Genomic DNA, 17,570 nt, shown 5'->3' with positions numbered 1-17,570 from the left:
TCAAATTGCAGAAAAACAAGTTATTGAATGTGGAAACAATACATTTAGGGGACATTGAATCATGATGTCCCCACAAGATTAAAATAAGAACAGATATTCTCAAGGAAAAATCAATAAATTAATAATTAGTGTCTAAATGGAATTCAATGATACACAGAATACAAATCGTGTAGGCAACGAATGCACCATGAATTACAAGTTTCTGGGATTTTAATCCCATGAAGCAATTACAAGAAGGATGGAGTGACACATATAACCACAGGTTATCCTCAATCCACCCAAAATGCTGATACTGAAGTCACCAGTCAGTCAATATATCCAAGTTCCATGTTGACCACATGTTACAGACATTTTCTGCTTCCTTCCAAGACTCACCTCCCAATCAATAAGGTTTGTTCTGTTTGTTGTCTCTCTTAAGCTGAACCTTCAGTTTCTTACCACCTAATTGGCATCCATTCATCATGTTTATTGCATTTTGAGCAGCTGCTGGAGAGTCGTAACTAACAAATCCTGCAAAGAGGGGGTTCTTGAGAGAGAAAATTCCTTAACACTATATCAGATTAAGAGGTAAAGATAATGCACATACCAAAACATTTACTAACCCCCGTTGCTTTGTCAACAAAAACCTTTGCACTTAAGACCCTACCAAATCCTTGAAAAGCGGTAGCCAACTCTTGATCACCAAAATCTTGAGGTATGTGATAAATAAATAGATTTGCACCAGGTGGACCTAGGTCAGAGCATAGACTAATTAATAACATGCCACCACCAAGATTGGACTTTTTGAAAGACAACAAAAACCAAGATGACCATAGATAGCAAACCTTCAATCTGACCTCCTGAACTTGTACCAGCACTGGAAGATGATGAAGAATTACTGCTTGTATTTGCTTGTGGCACTGAACCAGGTGAACCAGTCAATGGACTGTGGCTCATGATTCCCCCGGGATATGCCATGGGGTACTGAACACCTGTCACAGCTGGATAAGCCGATCCCACATAACTTGCAGGAGGCATAGCATTATTTCTAGGAGCAATATTGGGAGCGAGGTCAGGTGTGATTCCTTGCAATGCACCTTGATTTACTGGAGAAACCATATTGTGGAATGGAGGCTGATTCTGCATTGGTGGCAAGCGGTACTGCATAATTCCATAACTTCCTGGAGCCTAAATAAATAATGAGATGATCAATCATATTTAGATATTAAATGCTCAGTCAAAACATCATACAAACAAAATTAGACAATCCTCCGTAACTTGGTTAAAATTGGAGAAAATAGAATCACTTATGAGACCCAAAATATGTTAGATATCTATGGTCATCTTGGTTTCTGTAAATCAGCATTTGAAAAACCTACCTGATATCCATAACCATTGTATGGAGGAACATAACCCATTGGCATGGCTCCAAACAATGAAGGATGTTGTGAATCAGCATTTGGTATATTCAAAGCTTGAGATTGGGCTTTCTGGGCCCTCCGAGCTTGTCTTTCCTTTTCTGTATCTGCCCATTTGACAACAACAGGGACACTTGAGCCCTAAAACAGCAGAAGATAAAGATCAGAATATGATACCCCATTTTTATTCAAGAATAACTAACACACTACTGGACATGATAAGAAAAGGTGCTACTTAAGGCAGTGGCTACTACCTCCTTAACTCATATTTGGATGCCAAGAGATAAAGATATGCCTTTGATTAAAGAGTAAAGGCTATTTATCTGGTACAAGAATGCAGTCTAATGAAGACAAGAACTTCCATTGTATCTACGCATTCCAAAATCCACTATGTTATAGCAGGAAATTGCAGATGTAAGCCCAAGTGTGACTTGATCAAGACAAAGATAATGTGCTTCTACAGAGAGCCCATTTGGTTGACAACTTTGATACTAAATGCAACATGCAACAATTCACGACAATGAATTTGGTTTTGTGGCTTGCAATTCATAATAGGGTTATTAAGCCACAGAAATCATCTTTTATGCATGTGCAAATGATTTCCAGGTTTATATTGGAAACTTTAGTGACTTGAGTTCTTGCAAGTGCTAACACCATGAATTAAGTGATAACTAAATTATGATGTCGTAATTCATTCCTATGAACAATGACCATGTAAGATACCTGATTAGTACATAATCTTTAAGTGCTTCGAAACACTTATTATGCAAAAGATACCATATAAAACAGGAGTAGGTACTCAGAACAATGTTTGAGCTAATTTGTTGATTTTCAACAGCAGGAACATGTACAAAATACAAACCTCCATTTTATGCTTTCCATTAATGGCCTCCAGGGCGTCAAGGGCTTGTTCTTTTGTCTCATACTTCAAAAAGGCACAGCCTGCCATAAAGAAACCAAAACAGCTACAATTCAAATACTGCAATCAGCTTAAGATTGAGGTTTTTATGGTTCATACAATTAAGCACTTAAAATGGTTTTCTTCTTTTAAAAAAAAAAAAATAAAGAAATAAAGAAAAGGAATCCGATATAAAAGAAAAAGTACCTTTACTTGTCTGTTGAGAACCTCTTAGGATCTGTATTTCCTTTATGGTTCCATAGTTAGAAAATAAAGCAGAAACTTCAGCTTCCGAGACATTCTTTGGCAGCATGCCAACAAAGAGTTTGTGCTCTAGATCCATCGGGCAGTAAAACAAAGACACAATTCATAATTTAGTCAAAGATTTGATATTAAAAAAAAAAATGAATCACCAAAGTGTGAATGAGGATCAATTCTGCCAACCTTGTAGGAAGCAGAATTATAAGCAATTAATTCACTGAAGTTATACATACCTAATCTTTCCAACTCGCCATCTGCATACTTCACTTGTAATGGACTAGAAGCCTAAATAGGACAAAAAAACAGAAACATGAGTTCTAATCAGGGAGGTAACAAGACTCCCACTTAGTAAAAGTAATCTCCAAACACAAATATATTAAAGCAGACATAGGTGATTGCAATAAAGTACTTCATATTGGATTGTCCCTAGATTTTTCATTAAAAGTTGTATAAAAGGACCGAGTTGTTAATCACTCTAAACCTAGATCAGGGATATGCCATGTTGTATAAACAGCCATATCTTATACCACCATATCAGAATGCATGATGATCAATCATGAAAATAAAATGTGAATATGACTTGCCACAACGCACATCAACACCTGAGGCATAAATTTATCCGGTCACACTAGTAACCACCTAATGATACATCAGTGTTAAAATCAAATTTATCCCGGTCAAGCAAATTATACATTAACACTGTGTCCCAGAAGAGACACTCGCTTTGTTTCTCTTTAGATTCCTAGATCTGTGCTTATGCACAATTATCTAATTCTTCTGCTATTGTTTAAAATCTATCAGATCTAACCTGTACAAGCAATTATATATTGAGCATTTTCATTTATGATCTGCGCTTATATACTTTTAATTGCAATATTACAATTGAAATTGCGAGATCCTTTCAGGCTCGTTTGTTTGTCCAGCTACATGCAGATATTCATTTCTTTTCTACATTGTGGAGAAAGAAAGCACTGATGTGCTTCCAGTTCATACATCATAACTACGCTACTTTGATACAGCAGCTCATTTCTATGGTAAAAGGAAAAAAATATTGCAAGAACAAACAGGTGGTCTAAATGATAAATAGTCAACAACTAAGGCATATAATGGAACTCAGGGCAGTGAGTCAGACAAGGCAAGATCTTGGTTATATTGTGAAAGAGCAAGAAAATAAGCCCAGCTCATATTGATGTTACCTTATAATTGTTGAAAGGTTCATCTCTTGATCATGCATTTCCTTAATTACATTAATACACAAAAATGCTTCCTCTTATTCCAAAAAGCTGCAATATCACCTCATTCTTTTCTTTTCAAATTATATACTTTCACTCATTATGTTGACATTAGTAGCCAGACCAATTCATTTTTATCAGCTACCTCCTTGTTTTCAACTATAGTATAATTCTTAAGATAATCTAAGCTTTTATTTGCCCCAAGATTTTAATAAGGTCAAACAAATCTGAAAGGTATTGACTGACATAAAATGATAACAAGACAAATGGCTGGAGAGTAGTTAGCCTTAAACGACAACCTATAAATAGAACTCCAAGACCAATTGTTTGCTTAATTATTTGAAATTCAGAAAATTCATGGTTTCAATAACCAAATTATCCTGTTTCTTGTCCAAATTATGTTCTATAAAATTTAATCTCCAGTATATAAAGCCCCAGCCTTCATCTTCTACACAGTAGTAAAATTTCTCAAAACTCCATTTCATCAGAAAACAACCAGGTGTTAAGTGGAAAAAAAAAAACTAAGCTTACAGCATGCTGGAATTTGATGTAGTGATCTCCTTTTCCATTGTCTCTAAAACTCACGATATCAATTTACTACAAATGAGCTTTATAAATAATTATCAAACTTACAGTACTCTACATTCTAAAACTGCATTATTAGCATGTACCCTAGTCGGCACAATGAAACAGTTATGAATTTCTACTGAGTTCGTCACAAATACCAAATAGACACAAGTTTAAGGTACTTTTACTGGATAGTTAAGACCTAATTTCATATGATGCAAGCTGTCAGTATCAAAAACGTATAAAGCAAGCAAGAGTCATGCCACAACCACAATATCCAAAATGCACTAACAATTTTGATTGCTTCAGAGTTCAATAGTCAAATAGAGTGGACAGATTTCGTCCTCAGGCGCTACATTTGCATGTCAGCTTGTCAGGATAAGCTACAAGCGTCAAGTTAATTACAATAAGCTAAGATCACTACAACCAACTTTGGACAATAGCAGGTAGATTTTCAGAACAATAACTAACAATGTGGCAATGAATCACTAGAAATCAAGGCAATACAAGGAAACAAAATTCAAAAATTGAACTAACCCCAGGCAAAGTCTTCTTATTATGACAGGCATTGACTGCCTTATCGGCCTCTTGTCTCGACGGGCATATAACAAAGCAACATCCTTAATCAACATAGAAAAAAAAACCCACGAGAAAATAACTCAAAATTAGGGTTCCAAACATCAAAAACCTCACTAAAACACCGCAAATCTCACTCCAAACTAAACGAATCATACAAATCACTAAAAAAAAAAACAACGGCAAAAAGAGAACGAGAAATGTGAGAGATTAGAAACTTCAAAAAGAAATAATAAACTAGAAAAAGAAAACAACAAGGTTGAACCTCTAGAGGTGCGAGTAGCCTTGTCTTTGATGATGTTGACTTCGTCGACCAAAGCAAACTCTTTGAACATTGCGAGAAGTTGAGCTTCCGTCATATGCTTCGGCACTTGACCAACGAACAGCTTCACGCTCTCTTCGTTCGTTGATTTCTTCTCCTTTTCTCCCTCCGCCATTGATGCCTCTCTTCTTCCTCTATTTTCTCTGTTTTTTTTTTTCTCCGAATTTTCTTTTATTTTCTCTCTCTAGCGGAAAGAGAGTTTATTTGTTTTTTTTGGGGGGGAGGTTTTCTTGATGGCAAAGTTGGATCTTCAATGGATTTATTATTATTTAATTAAAATAGCTGCAAAGTGGGGCTAGTGTTTGGGTTTATTTACGATACCGCCCTTCCAGCTGCGCAAGTCGATGTCCATGTACTTGTACAGTTGTGAGCTGGAACGAGGATTTGAACACTGAAGGAAGGCCGATGTTGAATGACGTATTTACCCTTTTCATTTTCTTTGCCTTATTTGGTAATTTTTATTTTCACTTTTTGGTGATTCCAATCCGCTGTCTTGCTTTGGAAAATTTTATGATTTATTCTACCAAAAAATTTATCATTTGCTAAAAAGAACACTACAACTTAAAAAAGTGCAAGGGAATGTTTTAGTTTTACGCTGACATCCAGAGTCCAAGTCATTTTGAATTTTTTTTTTCTTCTTTTCGAAACCAATTTATTTTCTTAGGGCAATAATATTTATATTTCTTAATTCTTACTATATAATAACCCTACAAAAGATTTACTAAATCTCCAACTTTTCTAATATAATTAAATACATTTTTTTGTGAAATTTGAAGAAAAAAATTTTGTTGTTTACATGAAATTACATGATTTATTGATATCTTATTTTAGCTAACTTTTAGTTTATAATTTAAAATTTATGATTAATATTTTAAATTGATTGAATAAAATGAGTATTATTTTTATAGTACTTTTGCTTGCCATATTTTACTAATAAGTAGCACAAATATCACTTAAAATAAAAGTTCAATATTTTACTAATAAATCACATAAATATTGATAAAATAAGTATTATTTTGATGTCATGAATATGATTTATTTTTTTAGAATGATTAATTGCTAATTATATTTAAATTATCATTCGAGCATTTAATTCAATGGTATATGTGTTCTTTATTCAATGAGTGAATATGAATTTTAATTCATTTAAAATAGTATTCAATAGTATTTTTTAAATTGTTATAATAATTTAATTACTAAGATAATTTTATCACTTATAATTTAAAATCAACTTATATAGTTAATAATTATTAATTATTAACATTTAAGAGTTAAGAATTATAAATTTATTATAATCAAACATTTATATTTTATATTACTGAAAAATCAAATATTATTTTTTAAAGTACCAAAATAAAATATTTTATTAGTTGCACAAATTAATAGTTTCAATGTTATCAGTTTAAATATAGTAATATATAAAATATTAGTAATATTTTATTAACTTTATAATAAGGTATAATTAATTTATTAAATTAGAAAAAAAAAGCATTTATTGATAGACAAACTAACATTTATAATATAAATAATGCAAAAAACATTTGAATTAAAAAAATAAAATTAAATATATTAAAATTATAATAAAAGACAAATAAAAACTTTTAAATTATGTATAATATTAAAAATAAATCAAGTAATTAATTTTTTAATTTGGTACAATAAATATTATTTAAAAAATATAAAAATTTTATAACATAAAATAATTATAATTTAAAAAAATTAATTGACACATTAAATGAGTAATATTAGTTATATAATTTTACAACTTTACTTTTATGATAAAAATTTCTCGCTCTGAAAATTATATTACTTTTCAAAAAAAGAGTTTTTGGCAATACATCCTTTTGATCGGTCAAGATGAAGTAGCGACACTATAAAAATATATATATATTTTAAAATTATTAATTTACTTTTAAACTCTCTATATTACATATCTGATTAAAAAATAATATCATGCATTTAAATTCTCTTAAACTCACAACTTTTAAATATCAATTTTAATAACATATCAACTTATCAAAAAGATAATTAAGCTAAATATATATTTTCTCAACGCTCAAATATTGGTGTGACGCTATGTTTTTTTTTTTTGTATTTTGCATTGTTTGACACGTTTATGCTTTTTAAGTGAGTTAACTAATATTAATAAAACCCATTCCTTTTTTTTTTATCCAATTAGGTTTTAAAGAAGAATATTTACCTTGTCAAGTAGTTTGGTAGTATTACCAAAAATAAAAAATGTCATCGGCCATTTAAACTCAAATTTTTTAAGGAAAGTAAAAGGTTTTATTGTAAAAATAGGGAAAACAATATAATAATAGAAGTAATAAAAAAAAAAGCTTGTAAAATGTTTTGTTCATAGTAATTCCTAAAAAAGCAAGGCATCATTTTTTTCAAAATTTCCCTTTTCTAGATCAATCCTATCCTATATAAACTTAGCTATTCTAGGTTATTCTAACTTGAATATCTATTTTATAAAATTTTAAATATAAAAAAACTATAATTATAATTAAATATTTTATTTATATAAAAATTATTTAATAATCAAATCAATCAATCAATTAATAAATCTAAAAATAAATAAAATAATTTAGTATAAAATTAAATCAAATTCATAAATAATAAAACTTAAATATTTATTTTATTAATAATACTTTCCACCTTCAATAAAAGTAAAAAGTAAGAAGCAAAATAAAAGCGAAATTGGAAAGAAAAGAGGTTGACGATTGACAAAAGCAAATGCTGTTTGTCAGGATCATTTTCAGTAGTAAAGGAGTACGGATACCGTTATACGTTGTGAGGAGGGAATCCGAGCCGGAGGGTAAGAAAGTAAAAGCGAATGGAAGGGTGCAGCGGTAGATTAGCGTGGAAACCAGGCGCAAGAGATAAGTGCGCCAGACTGTCCCGCCAACGCACGCCTCTTCTTCGACTTTCTCCTCTTCCAAAGGTTCCAAACCGAAAATCTAGTATGATTTTATTTTATACTAAATTTATCGTCAAATGATTGTATAAATATAGTAGTAATTCATTTATTTGCGAGTACATGCCTACATGGTGTTAATGAGAAGGAAAAAAAAATTGAAAACTATTTGATGGGACCCTGTTCCTGCATCCCATGTTGGACCAGCTGTAAGGTCAAAATGCCATAAGTAGACTGATGGTGACTTGGTAGCTTTGTTTCAGGGCCGAAAACCAGATGTACTTGAACTTAGCCAATAGCCACTAATGGATTCCCATGGCATTGATTGGGGAACTAAATGGAAACTATGGGCTATTTTTAAAAGAATGTCAAAAAGTCGGGCACAAAAGGTCAGAATCCAAACCATTTGTTCACATGATATAGGAGGATATTTTGTCAAAACTACATTATTAAATTAATTAATAATAATAAAGAATGAGACCTACCAATGCGTAAACCAATTGTCTTGGTAATTACCTATAAATATGTTTGAAAATTGAAAAAAAGAACAAAAAGATGGTTTGTTGATGGAGCAGTTGGGCTGGGTAGGGTGCAGTGAGGATTTTGCAAGTGGCAGCAGCATATTGAGAAATTAATCATAGGGTGGATGTGCAAATTGAGGAACTGATATGATAAAGACAATCTGTGATATTAAGGTTGGAGGCAATAAAAGTTTTCATAAGAATAGGTGGATGAGATACCTTAAGAAAAGAAACTCTCTTTCTCTCAAAGCAAAAATGAGAGTTGGTTGTACCTAAACCTTTTTAATGCCAGTCAAAACATGCACCAACAAGTCTGGTTTCCTGCTTGTTCCTTACAGGGTTGCCAGCCGAGTTCTGCCCTGCAATTCACTTTGAAACGATGTGATAATCATAAATTATTATCAATCATTACTTGTAAAAGACCTTAACTGTTCAGAAACCAAGCAAGAAAACTAAGGGCTAAAATATCAATATGAAAAATGCAGACAAGATTACCTATCTTTCATCAATTACCATAACTGTAAGTAAACCCTTTTTTATTAGAAAATATTTATAAAAATAGTAAAACATGTTAGATAATAGTTGACAACAACACCAAATTTGGCTTCATGATTATACAGCCAAAACCCCATATACAAAAGTGATGAGAAAAATAATGAGTAATGTGAAAAAATTAAGAAATAAAATTGTGTAGAAAATTATGAGAAAAATTGAATGTATATTAAAAAACTGCTTATTAAGAATTATACAAAAATCTTAGGTTTATATACAACTAACTAGGGGTTAAACTAAGAAACTAAATCTTCCTAAAAAACTAATCTTATAATTGAGAAATTGTCTATTCTAATTTTTTGTCCTTAATCATAGGGATACAAATGCTTAATTCTAGAGATAGAAATATAAATATACAGATTACAAAATTTCAACTAGCTATAAATAAGTGTTTTTTCACACTCTCCCTCAAGCTAGTGAATAAGTGTTTTTCATTTCCAGCTTGAAAATAATTTTTCGAAATGTTGCACTACTGAGACCTTTAGTCAACATATCTGTAAGTTGACCATTGATTGATACATAAGGTGTACAAATCAACTCATTGTCTAGTTTCTCATTTATGAAATACTGATATACTTTAATGTGTTTTATTTTGTCATGTTGCACAGGATTTTGTGCAATACTTATTACAGACTTGTTATCACAGTAGAGTCTTATTGGTCTATCTTACTTGATCTTCAAGTCTTCTAGGATAATCTTTAACCATAGTAGTTCACAAATTCCTTGAGCCATTGCTCTGAACTTTGCTTCAGCACTTGATCTTGCCATTACATTCTGTTTTTTTCTCCTCCAAGTCACAAGATTATCACTTAAGAAAGTGCAGTAGCCTGAGGTGGATCTTCTATCAGTTACTGAATTTTTATAATCAACATCTGTATATGCTTCTAGAACTAGCCCTAAATTTTTTTTGAATAAGATACCTCTCTCAGGATTGGCCTTTAAATAGCTATGCATAAATTGACTTATCACACTCACAGCATATGTTATATCAGGTCTAGTATGTGAGAGATAAATGAGTATTCTAACTAATATTTGGTACATCTCTCTATCTACAGTAGCATCTTCATTGGCTTTTTCAATTTTATGATTAGGATCTATAAGAGTATTTGTAGGTTTACATGCAAGCTTCTCAGTTTTCTTCGAAAGATCCATCATATGTTTCTGTTGTGAGATGAAGATAGTGAGTTACTTCAATTCTTAGGAAGTACTTTATTCTCCCTAGCTCTTTTATCTCAAATTCTCTAGCCAAATACTATTTTAGAGATTCTCTTTCTTTTTCATCATCTTCAGTTATAATTATATTATCAACATATACTAATAGAACTGTGATTCACCTGAATCAGAGTGCTTGATAAACAATATGTGATCTTCTTGACTCTGTTTATATCTCATTGCTAGCATTACTTTGATAAATCTCTCGAACCAAGTCCTAGAAGACTGTTTAAGGCCATATAAAGCCTTTTTTTCAACTTGCATATTTTATTTGCTTCTAGATGACCTCCAAATCCTGGTAGAACCTTCATATATATTTCTTCTTCCAAAATATCATGTAGAAAAGTATTATTTACATCAAATTGTTGAAACTGCCAATTGTAATTTGCAGCAAATGATAACAAAATCAGAACAGGAAGATAAAGCTTAACAAAATGATAATAATGGGGGGCAAAAAAGATGAACTAACAAACTTTACAGTTTTTCTGAGCTCACCATCTCAAATATATCCAAGCATTAAGAACTTTCAAGTTGAAATTAAAAATCAGAACAGGAAGATAAAGCTTAACAATAAATAAATGCCTTGCAACTAACTCTACAGCTTCAGTCCAATACCATCTGGATAATACATGTTATTCCATTCTCCACAAATTTAAACTAACATGCATAAAAAAATAAAAAAATAAAAAAGAAACAATGGAAACTTATGTACAATCTCACCCTTTATGAAGTCCTCTGGAGCCTTCTGTACGCAGAACCTGAAACCATGAATGCAAATACATTGGAAAGAACATCAGTTGTGTATTTATGGGTGAAAGGTCCACCACGTGTTATAAATTTTAAATAAAACAAATGTTTAAGACATAGCATGACTTGGAAATAAACTTTGTCAAACCTTTAGAGGCCATATCAACCAACATCTAAAATGAGGTTAAATCTATAATCTCTAACCTCCAACACCCCCAAAGAAGTAAAGGCCCCAGAAAATGACATACTGATTCTTAGCAATTCTCTTTTGATTTTGGTAGAAGCTCTCAGCAATGCCACTATGTCCAACCTCAGTTCTTATGGTTAAAACAAGTAGAATATCCAACAAGCCCCAGTGTATTAGCATGTAACAAACAAATGTGTAAATGAGATAGTAGAAAACCTCGACAACAACAAGAGACCAAACTTGGTAGGTTAGAAATTGGGAAAACTTCAATACAACAAGGCATAAATTCTGGACACTATGAACCAGACTATAAGCATATTATAAGAAGAAGAGCAGAGGAGCATTAGATTTCTTGTTCTCTTAGGGTATTGAAGGCAACATTATGGTCACAACATCCATGCTATATAGCTCTAGCGAGCAAAAAAAAATGTATTTAATTGCAGCACCAAAAGAAACTAATAAAAGAGACTTGGAAGTACAAAAGAGAAATTTGAAGTGAAAAAATGAACAATTCAAAGAACAATGATGGAGGGAATACATGAAAAGGCACATAAAGTAAAACCAATTCAATACCTGATATGCACAATGAAATCCATTTTTATAGCTTCCAACACTTTCTCATTGCAACATAAGACGGGTTTTAACCATCTCAATGGTTGCTGTAATTAGGGTGCTCACCATGCTAGCAATTGTACTTGCACTTCAAGAGATGCAAAAAACCCAGGAAAAAATAATGGCAAAAAGAAAAGCTTTCACCAACATAATGGCACATTCTAAAACATTAAGCTGATAGTTAAAGTATCAAATTTAAACCCTTGTTCTTGTCTCTAAAACCAAATATTTCCTTGAGTTAAATTATTTACTATTTCCAGATGTTTATTTTTTATTACAAGTTTCAAGTTCATCCATAACTTGTCAACTTTAACGATTTATATAATAAGGCCAAGAAGAGAGAAAACCTATGAGCAGTGTCATACGTGAGATGCAGATAGAATCCTTCTTCAAGAAGTGTCCATTTCACCAATATTTGCATTAATAGAATTTTAGAAAGATTTAAAAATGGAAAAGAAATATGAAACAGACACTCTAGCTAGATGATAAATCAAACATGAAATAAATCATCCAAAAACTTTGAAAATTACTTCGTGGATATTTAAACTGAAAAACAGTATGCTTAGAAATTGACCTGCTTGGATTCATCATATGTTGCAAGCTGTGAAGCAGTCAAAGCAGCAGCTCTAGCTGTTGCAGGGCCAACACCCTTCCAAAGAGCACCTATTCCCTCTTTGGAGACAATGCTGCATATTTCTGCAATTGGCCCTCTTTGTCTTAAATCTCTTTTCATCTGTAATCGCACCTGATGATAGAAAACTATTTCTTAGATCCACAATGACCTTAAAAGATCAGAATATGTAACGTTGTAACACTAACTTCTGAACTTCCACAGGATTGGTCATGGCAATTGAAATGGCACCAACAAATGCTCTGGATGCAACCCTGACCAAGATGTTGGTGGAATCAAATGCCCATTCACAGGCATATTTTGATGGTTCATACAAGCCTAGACGGAGACTTCCATATAGAAGAGGCCTGGTCAATGGTGGCATCAATCCAGATACAGAGACTTTGGTCCTTCATTTTTCAATACTTGAATGAACAATGGTCCCTGCTTACGTCCATATAAATAATGAATTCAACTCAATTGAATCGGATAAACTAGATAATCATCATCAGGAAACTAAGCTGAGAGCGTTGGTCAAATACCTTTCCAATCAAAGGACCCCTCTGACCAACATGCTGCCTTTGGGGCCTAGCTTTAAGCACATCTGTGCTACGAGCATAGATAAATCAATTAGCTATAGATTCAACAAAGCCAAAATGATTCCTACTTCAAGAAATTTCATTTCATATGCCATTTTATGCATTCTTGTAAGTTTATGTTTTAATTTTAACTTAATTCCTCTCAAAATGGTATACTATAAACATTTTAACTTAAATGCATTCTGTACTTCATGTTTGAAACTTAAAAAGGAAAACCTTTCCTTCAAGTTCAGACTCTGTGTTTACTGATCATTCTCAATAATTAACAAAAAAAAAAAAAAGCAAAAAAAGACTATTTCTTTTTACAGTCATTAACTTTAAAAAAAAAAAAAACTAACTAACAGACGGCACTATCCGCAATCCCTCATAATAGCATTCAAACCATGCTTGAAATGCAAATTGGAGACCTCTCAATTACGTAAATGTCATACTCATTCCCAATCATAGCTTAGACAAACTTTCCATCAATTTTAAAATTCTCACTTAAACAACATTATTAAGTGCCACAGCGCAATGCACCAAGAACCAGATTTGGTTTATTCATTAGTTTTTTTTTTTTTTTTTTTGGGGGGGGGGGGTTAAAAAGGCGAGATTAATCATTACTTGAAAAAATCAAGTTAAAGAAAAAAAAAAGGGAGCCTAGAGGATGTGTAAGGCCGTTGGCAACTGCAACGGAGATTCCACTGGTACCAAAGTGATAAAGGGCACCCGACGAAGACATTGCTCAACTCTGCTTCCGGTTAACTTTAACGGTCCCTGTCATGGAAAATCAAAATCTCAAAATATCATTCACATTTTCCTTGACTTTCATTTCGTTTTCTTGGTAACCAAAAAGAAGAGAAGAAGATGTGAGGAGACTTGAAACCGACCTGAAAATAAAGGAATTTCGAGAAGCCGAATTGCCATCCATTTATGTTTTTGTGTTTCCCACTTTCTTCCGATAGTTTGGTTTTCTGGGAAAAATGTGCGGTATGAATGGCGTTTCCGATGGGAGAGGGATTCTGTTATGGAGTTTGTGTCTTAATGGTCGGTGGAAACGGCGCCGTCTTCTTTGAGCGTTTTTGGTTTGTAATTGTGATTGGCGTGCCAAAAAGTACAAATTGGGCTGCGGATTGCGATTGGTAGCCGTTGCCTGCCTGCATGGGTTTGGGGAAAAGGATGGATAATTGAATTTGATTTTTTTTTTTTTTGTTACATAAAGCAAAATCTTAGTATAAGTAACAAGGGAGGGACAAATTCAGTTAGAAGTCATGTCTTTAATATTTATCATTAGGTTAAAGACTTGAAGACAATTAAAAGAATGATCTCAACTCAATATTTGTCTTTGCATGATCGCTATTCACTACCAATTGATAATAGGACGATAAATCTATCCAAAATCGTTGGATTTTCATCCGATCGGATGTTATAAAATATTTTTTTAAATCAAATTTTAAATCAAGTCGAGTGGATTTAGGTAAATTCATCATGATTTGATTTGATATATATAAAATATATATTTTATTATTTATTTAAATTTAATTTTATATATTTTATTTTAATAAAATTATTATTTAATATTTTAATTTAAAATATTAACTTAATAAAATATTATATTTATATATAATTAAAATATAATTTATATTAAATAATATTTTATAAATATTATATTAAATTTGGTTTATTAAACTAATTTTAAATCAAATTAATTATAATTTTATATATTTACAAATCAAATATAAAAAATAATATTTTCATATTAAATCAAATATAAATTTTATAAAATGAGGTTGGAGTTGAGCAAAAATTCATCCTATGTCGACCCAACCCATTATAATCCATAATTACAAACCAATTTTATTTTTGGTAGACCAATCAAAATTACAAATCAAATTATCCTTCATTGAAAATTATAATTAAAAAAAATAGCTGACAGCCATGATTTATTATTAAAATGTTAAAATATTAATTTTAATGATCACAATTTAATTTTTATGATTTTAAAAATATTAAAAATAAAATTCACTTAAAATATGTTTATTAAAAAGAAATAAATATTTAAAATTATTCTTAAATAAAATAAAATTAAAAAGGAATATAATCATCACACATAACAATTAATGAATATAATGCATATAAAAATAATAAAATTGAAGATTTGATTTAGTAATAAATTAATTTATGAAAAATTATCTTGATAATAAAAATTTTTAATTATATAAATAAAATTAAATGATAATATATGTTTTCAGTGTATATTTAAAAAAATTAATTAAAAAAAATGAGACATGTCTTTTGAAACTCTTGTTAATATATCAAATAATTTTTTAATTTATTTCTTATTTAAAGATTTAAATTTGATTTTTTTAAAAATTATGCTTGCTAAAAATAAAATACAAATAACTGCATGAAAGTTTATTATAGTAGTTTAACTTATTTGTATTGATTTAAAAATATGAACACAAATCAAATTTTGAGTGATTAGTTAGTTAAAATGATTTTATTTAAAAAAAAAAATAGAAGTATTAACAGCAAAACTGCCGTACTTTATAAATAACGTTCCTAATTTATTAACCGTCGTATGTGATGACCAATTAGCCAATCCTGTCCGTCAGATATTTCATCACGATTCCTAGGACCCTCAATTACAGATCGTATAAATCCACGCACTAATCAAATTTTCTAGAACGCAGGCAAAATCCGATTTTCTTTGTTTTTGTTGTTCCTTGTCTTTGAGCTAGGGTTGTGGTTTTTTGCTCTATACAGCGGTCAGGTGCGCGCTTTCCTCTCTAGCGTTTATGATCTGCAATCAGCTTCGATTCTGAGTTTCTCACAGCCATGCCTCGGTAAGGATCTTTACCAATTTATTTAATCTTAAAAGAAATTAGCATTATCACTCGGAAACTTTTTTATTAACATTTTATGTGTATGTCTATTTGGATTCAATTTGCAGTTATTATTGTGATTATTGCGACACTTATTTGACTCACGACTCTGTAAGTTTTCTGATTCTGTAGTGTATTTTTTTTCCTTTTATCTGTTTATGTTTAATATAATTCTTTCATATTTAGTTTCTAAACAGGTTTTTTTTTTTAAATTTCGAAAATTAATTATGGTTTATTAGTTTGCTTGTTTCATTTAGAGAAATTGCTGAAAAATTATTTTATTGGGTTAAATTTCAGCCATCGGTTAGAAAACAACACAATGCAGGTTACAAACACAAGGTAATTAAAGAGATTTTTCTCTTTGTATTTTATTTAGTTATTTATCTTGTGAATTGTACATTTTTGCTCATTCTTTGTGTAATTTTAGGCAAATGTTAGAACGTACTATCAGCAATTTGAGGAGCAACAGACCCAGAGCTTAATTGACCAAAGGATCAAGGAACATCTTGGCCAAGCTGCAGCTTTCCAGCAGGTTGGAGCTGCTTTTAATCAACATCTAATGGCTCAGAGGCCCCGACTTCCTGTTCTTCCAACACCTGTTATGCCTATTCCAGGAGGTGCACCATTACCCGTTAATCAACCAATGATCCCAGGGATGAGGCCCCCTGTTCTGCCAAGACCAGTTCCAGGTGCTCCAGGTAAGATTCTGATCATCTATATTATTCTTGTTGTTGCTAATATGAGGTTTGGGTATTTGGTTGATATATGTATACTCGATCACGAATTTATGTGGTGATAGTGAACTTAAAGAATTTTCTTTTGTGTACATGTTACCATAAAGCTGTTGTTTTATATGGCGAATACCTTGTTTCATTTATTCTGTCATCTTTCAATCAAGGCATTGGCTTTTCCATTCTAGATCTCAATTGCACTTTTAGGATGGAATTGATTTTTTTTTTTTCTTTTTGGTGACATTGCCAGGTTATGTTCCTGTTCAAGGCATGCCACCAATGGTGGGACCACCAGGTGCTCCTTCCTTGTCTGGTCAAGTAAATGGCCTTCCGCTGCCTCCTACACTGGCTCCACCATTGACAGTTCCTGGAACTGCAACAACACCTACTTCTTCTAATGGAGCACCCACCATGGCTATGTCTACACCATATCAGACCAATCCTGCAGTCCCAACAAGTGGAGGGTTTGACAATTTCAATGCCAATGCACGGCCCTCTGAAGCTAATCATTAATCTGTTTAAACTTGCATGCTTTGCTTCCATATTTAAAGTAAGAGCTTAAATAAGCACATGTATGCTATTGAACATGAAGCTTTCCAATGATTAAGGGTGATGGTAATATTTTTTAGGAGGATAGCTTGATATTAGATTTGAAGCATTGATAATTTTATAAAAGACGAAAAGAAGTAGACTCATTTACTTTGACGTTTTTTTTTTTTTTTATGGCAAATTTGTCTTCTGGGAAGCATATAAACTTTGCAA

General features: G+C 31.6%; 3 protein-coding genes across 18 annotated transcripts; 1 reads left to right on the top strand and 2 right to left on the bottom strand.

Annotated features, from left to right (window-relative positions):
• Positions 1-96: 96 nt before the first annotated feature.
• LOC111314186 (RNA-binding protein BRN1) lies at positions 97-5,511 on the bottom strand. Its single transcript, XM_089752155.1, has 9 exons — positions 5,197-5,511; positions 4,893-4,975; positions 2,790-2,841; positions 2,503-2,628; positions 2,260-2,339; positions 1,359-1,538; positions 825-1,167; positions 587-730; positions 97-510 (listed from the first exon to the last, which is right to left on the bottom strand). The coding sequence occupies exons 1-9, from the start codon at positions 5,366-5,368 to the stop codon at positions 383-385; spliced, it is 1,308 nt and encodes a 435-aa protein (XP_089608281.1). The 5' UTR covers positions 5,369-5,511; the 3' UTR covers positions 97-382.
• Positions 5,512-8,257: 2,746 nt separating this feature from the next.
• On the bottom strand, positions 8,258-14,386 carry LOC111313412 (uncharacterized). 16 transcript variants are annotated; one of them, XR_016332739.1, is made up of 7 exons: positions 14,083-14,386; positions 13,157-13,969; positions 12,824-13,058; positions 12,579-12,749; positions 11,179-11,216; positions 8,914-9,063; positions 8,258-8,524 (listed from the first exon to the last, which is right to left on the bottom strand). XR_016332739.1 is itself a non-coding variant. In XM_089752915.1 (7 exons), exons 4-6 carry the CDS (start codon positions 12,735-12,737, stop codon positions 8,987-8,989), a joined length of 264 nt encoding a protein of 87 aa, XP_089609041.1. In that variant the 5' UTR covers positions 12,738-12,749; positions 12,824-13,058; positions 13,157-13,969; positions 14,083-14,384; the 3' UTR covers positions 8,258-8,855; positions 8,967-8,986. The 16 variants fall into 16 exon arrangements, 11 of the variants coding, with proteins under 11 accessions (XP_089609041.1, XP_089609042.1, XP_089609040.1 ...); XR_016332737.1 differs by having other exon boundaries at positions 8,258-8,855; positions 8,967-9,063; XR_016332738.1 differs by having other exon boundaries at positions 8,258-8,855; positions 8,973-9,063.
• Positions 14,387-15,881: 1,495 nt separating this feature from the next.
• On the top strand, positions 15,882-17,513 carry LOC111314183 (C2H2 and C2HC zinc fingers superfamily protein). Its single transcript, XM_022915306.2, has 5 exons — positions 15,882-16,038; positions 16,146-16,188; positions 16,375-16,416; positions 16,505-16,775; positions 17,059-17,513. The coding sequence occupies exons 1-5, from the start codon at positions 16,031-16,033 to the stop codon at positions 17,319-17,321; spliced, it is 627 nt and encodes a 208-aa protein (XP_022771041.2). The 5' UTR covers positions 15,882-16,030; the 3' UTR covers positions 17,322-17,513.
• The last annotated feature ends 57 nt before the right edge of the window (positions 17,514-17,570 follow it).

The sequence above is a fragment of the Durio zibethinus genome, chromosome 23 (assembly GCF_047325235.1).
Source record: "Durio zibethinus cultivar Kanyao isolate XHJ-2024 chromosome 23, ASM4732523v1, whole genome shotgun sequence".
In the NCBI taxonomy this organism is placed as follows: domain Eukaryota; kingdom Viridiplantae; phylum Streptophyta; class Magnoliopsida; order Malvales; family Malvaceae; genus Durio; species Durio zibethinus.
This window is presented reverse-complemented; position numbering and strand designations above follow the sequence as displayed.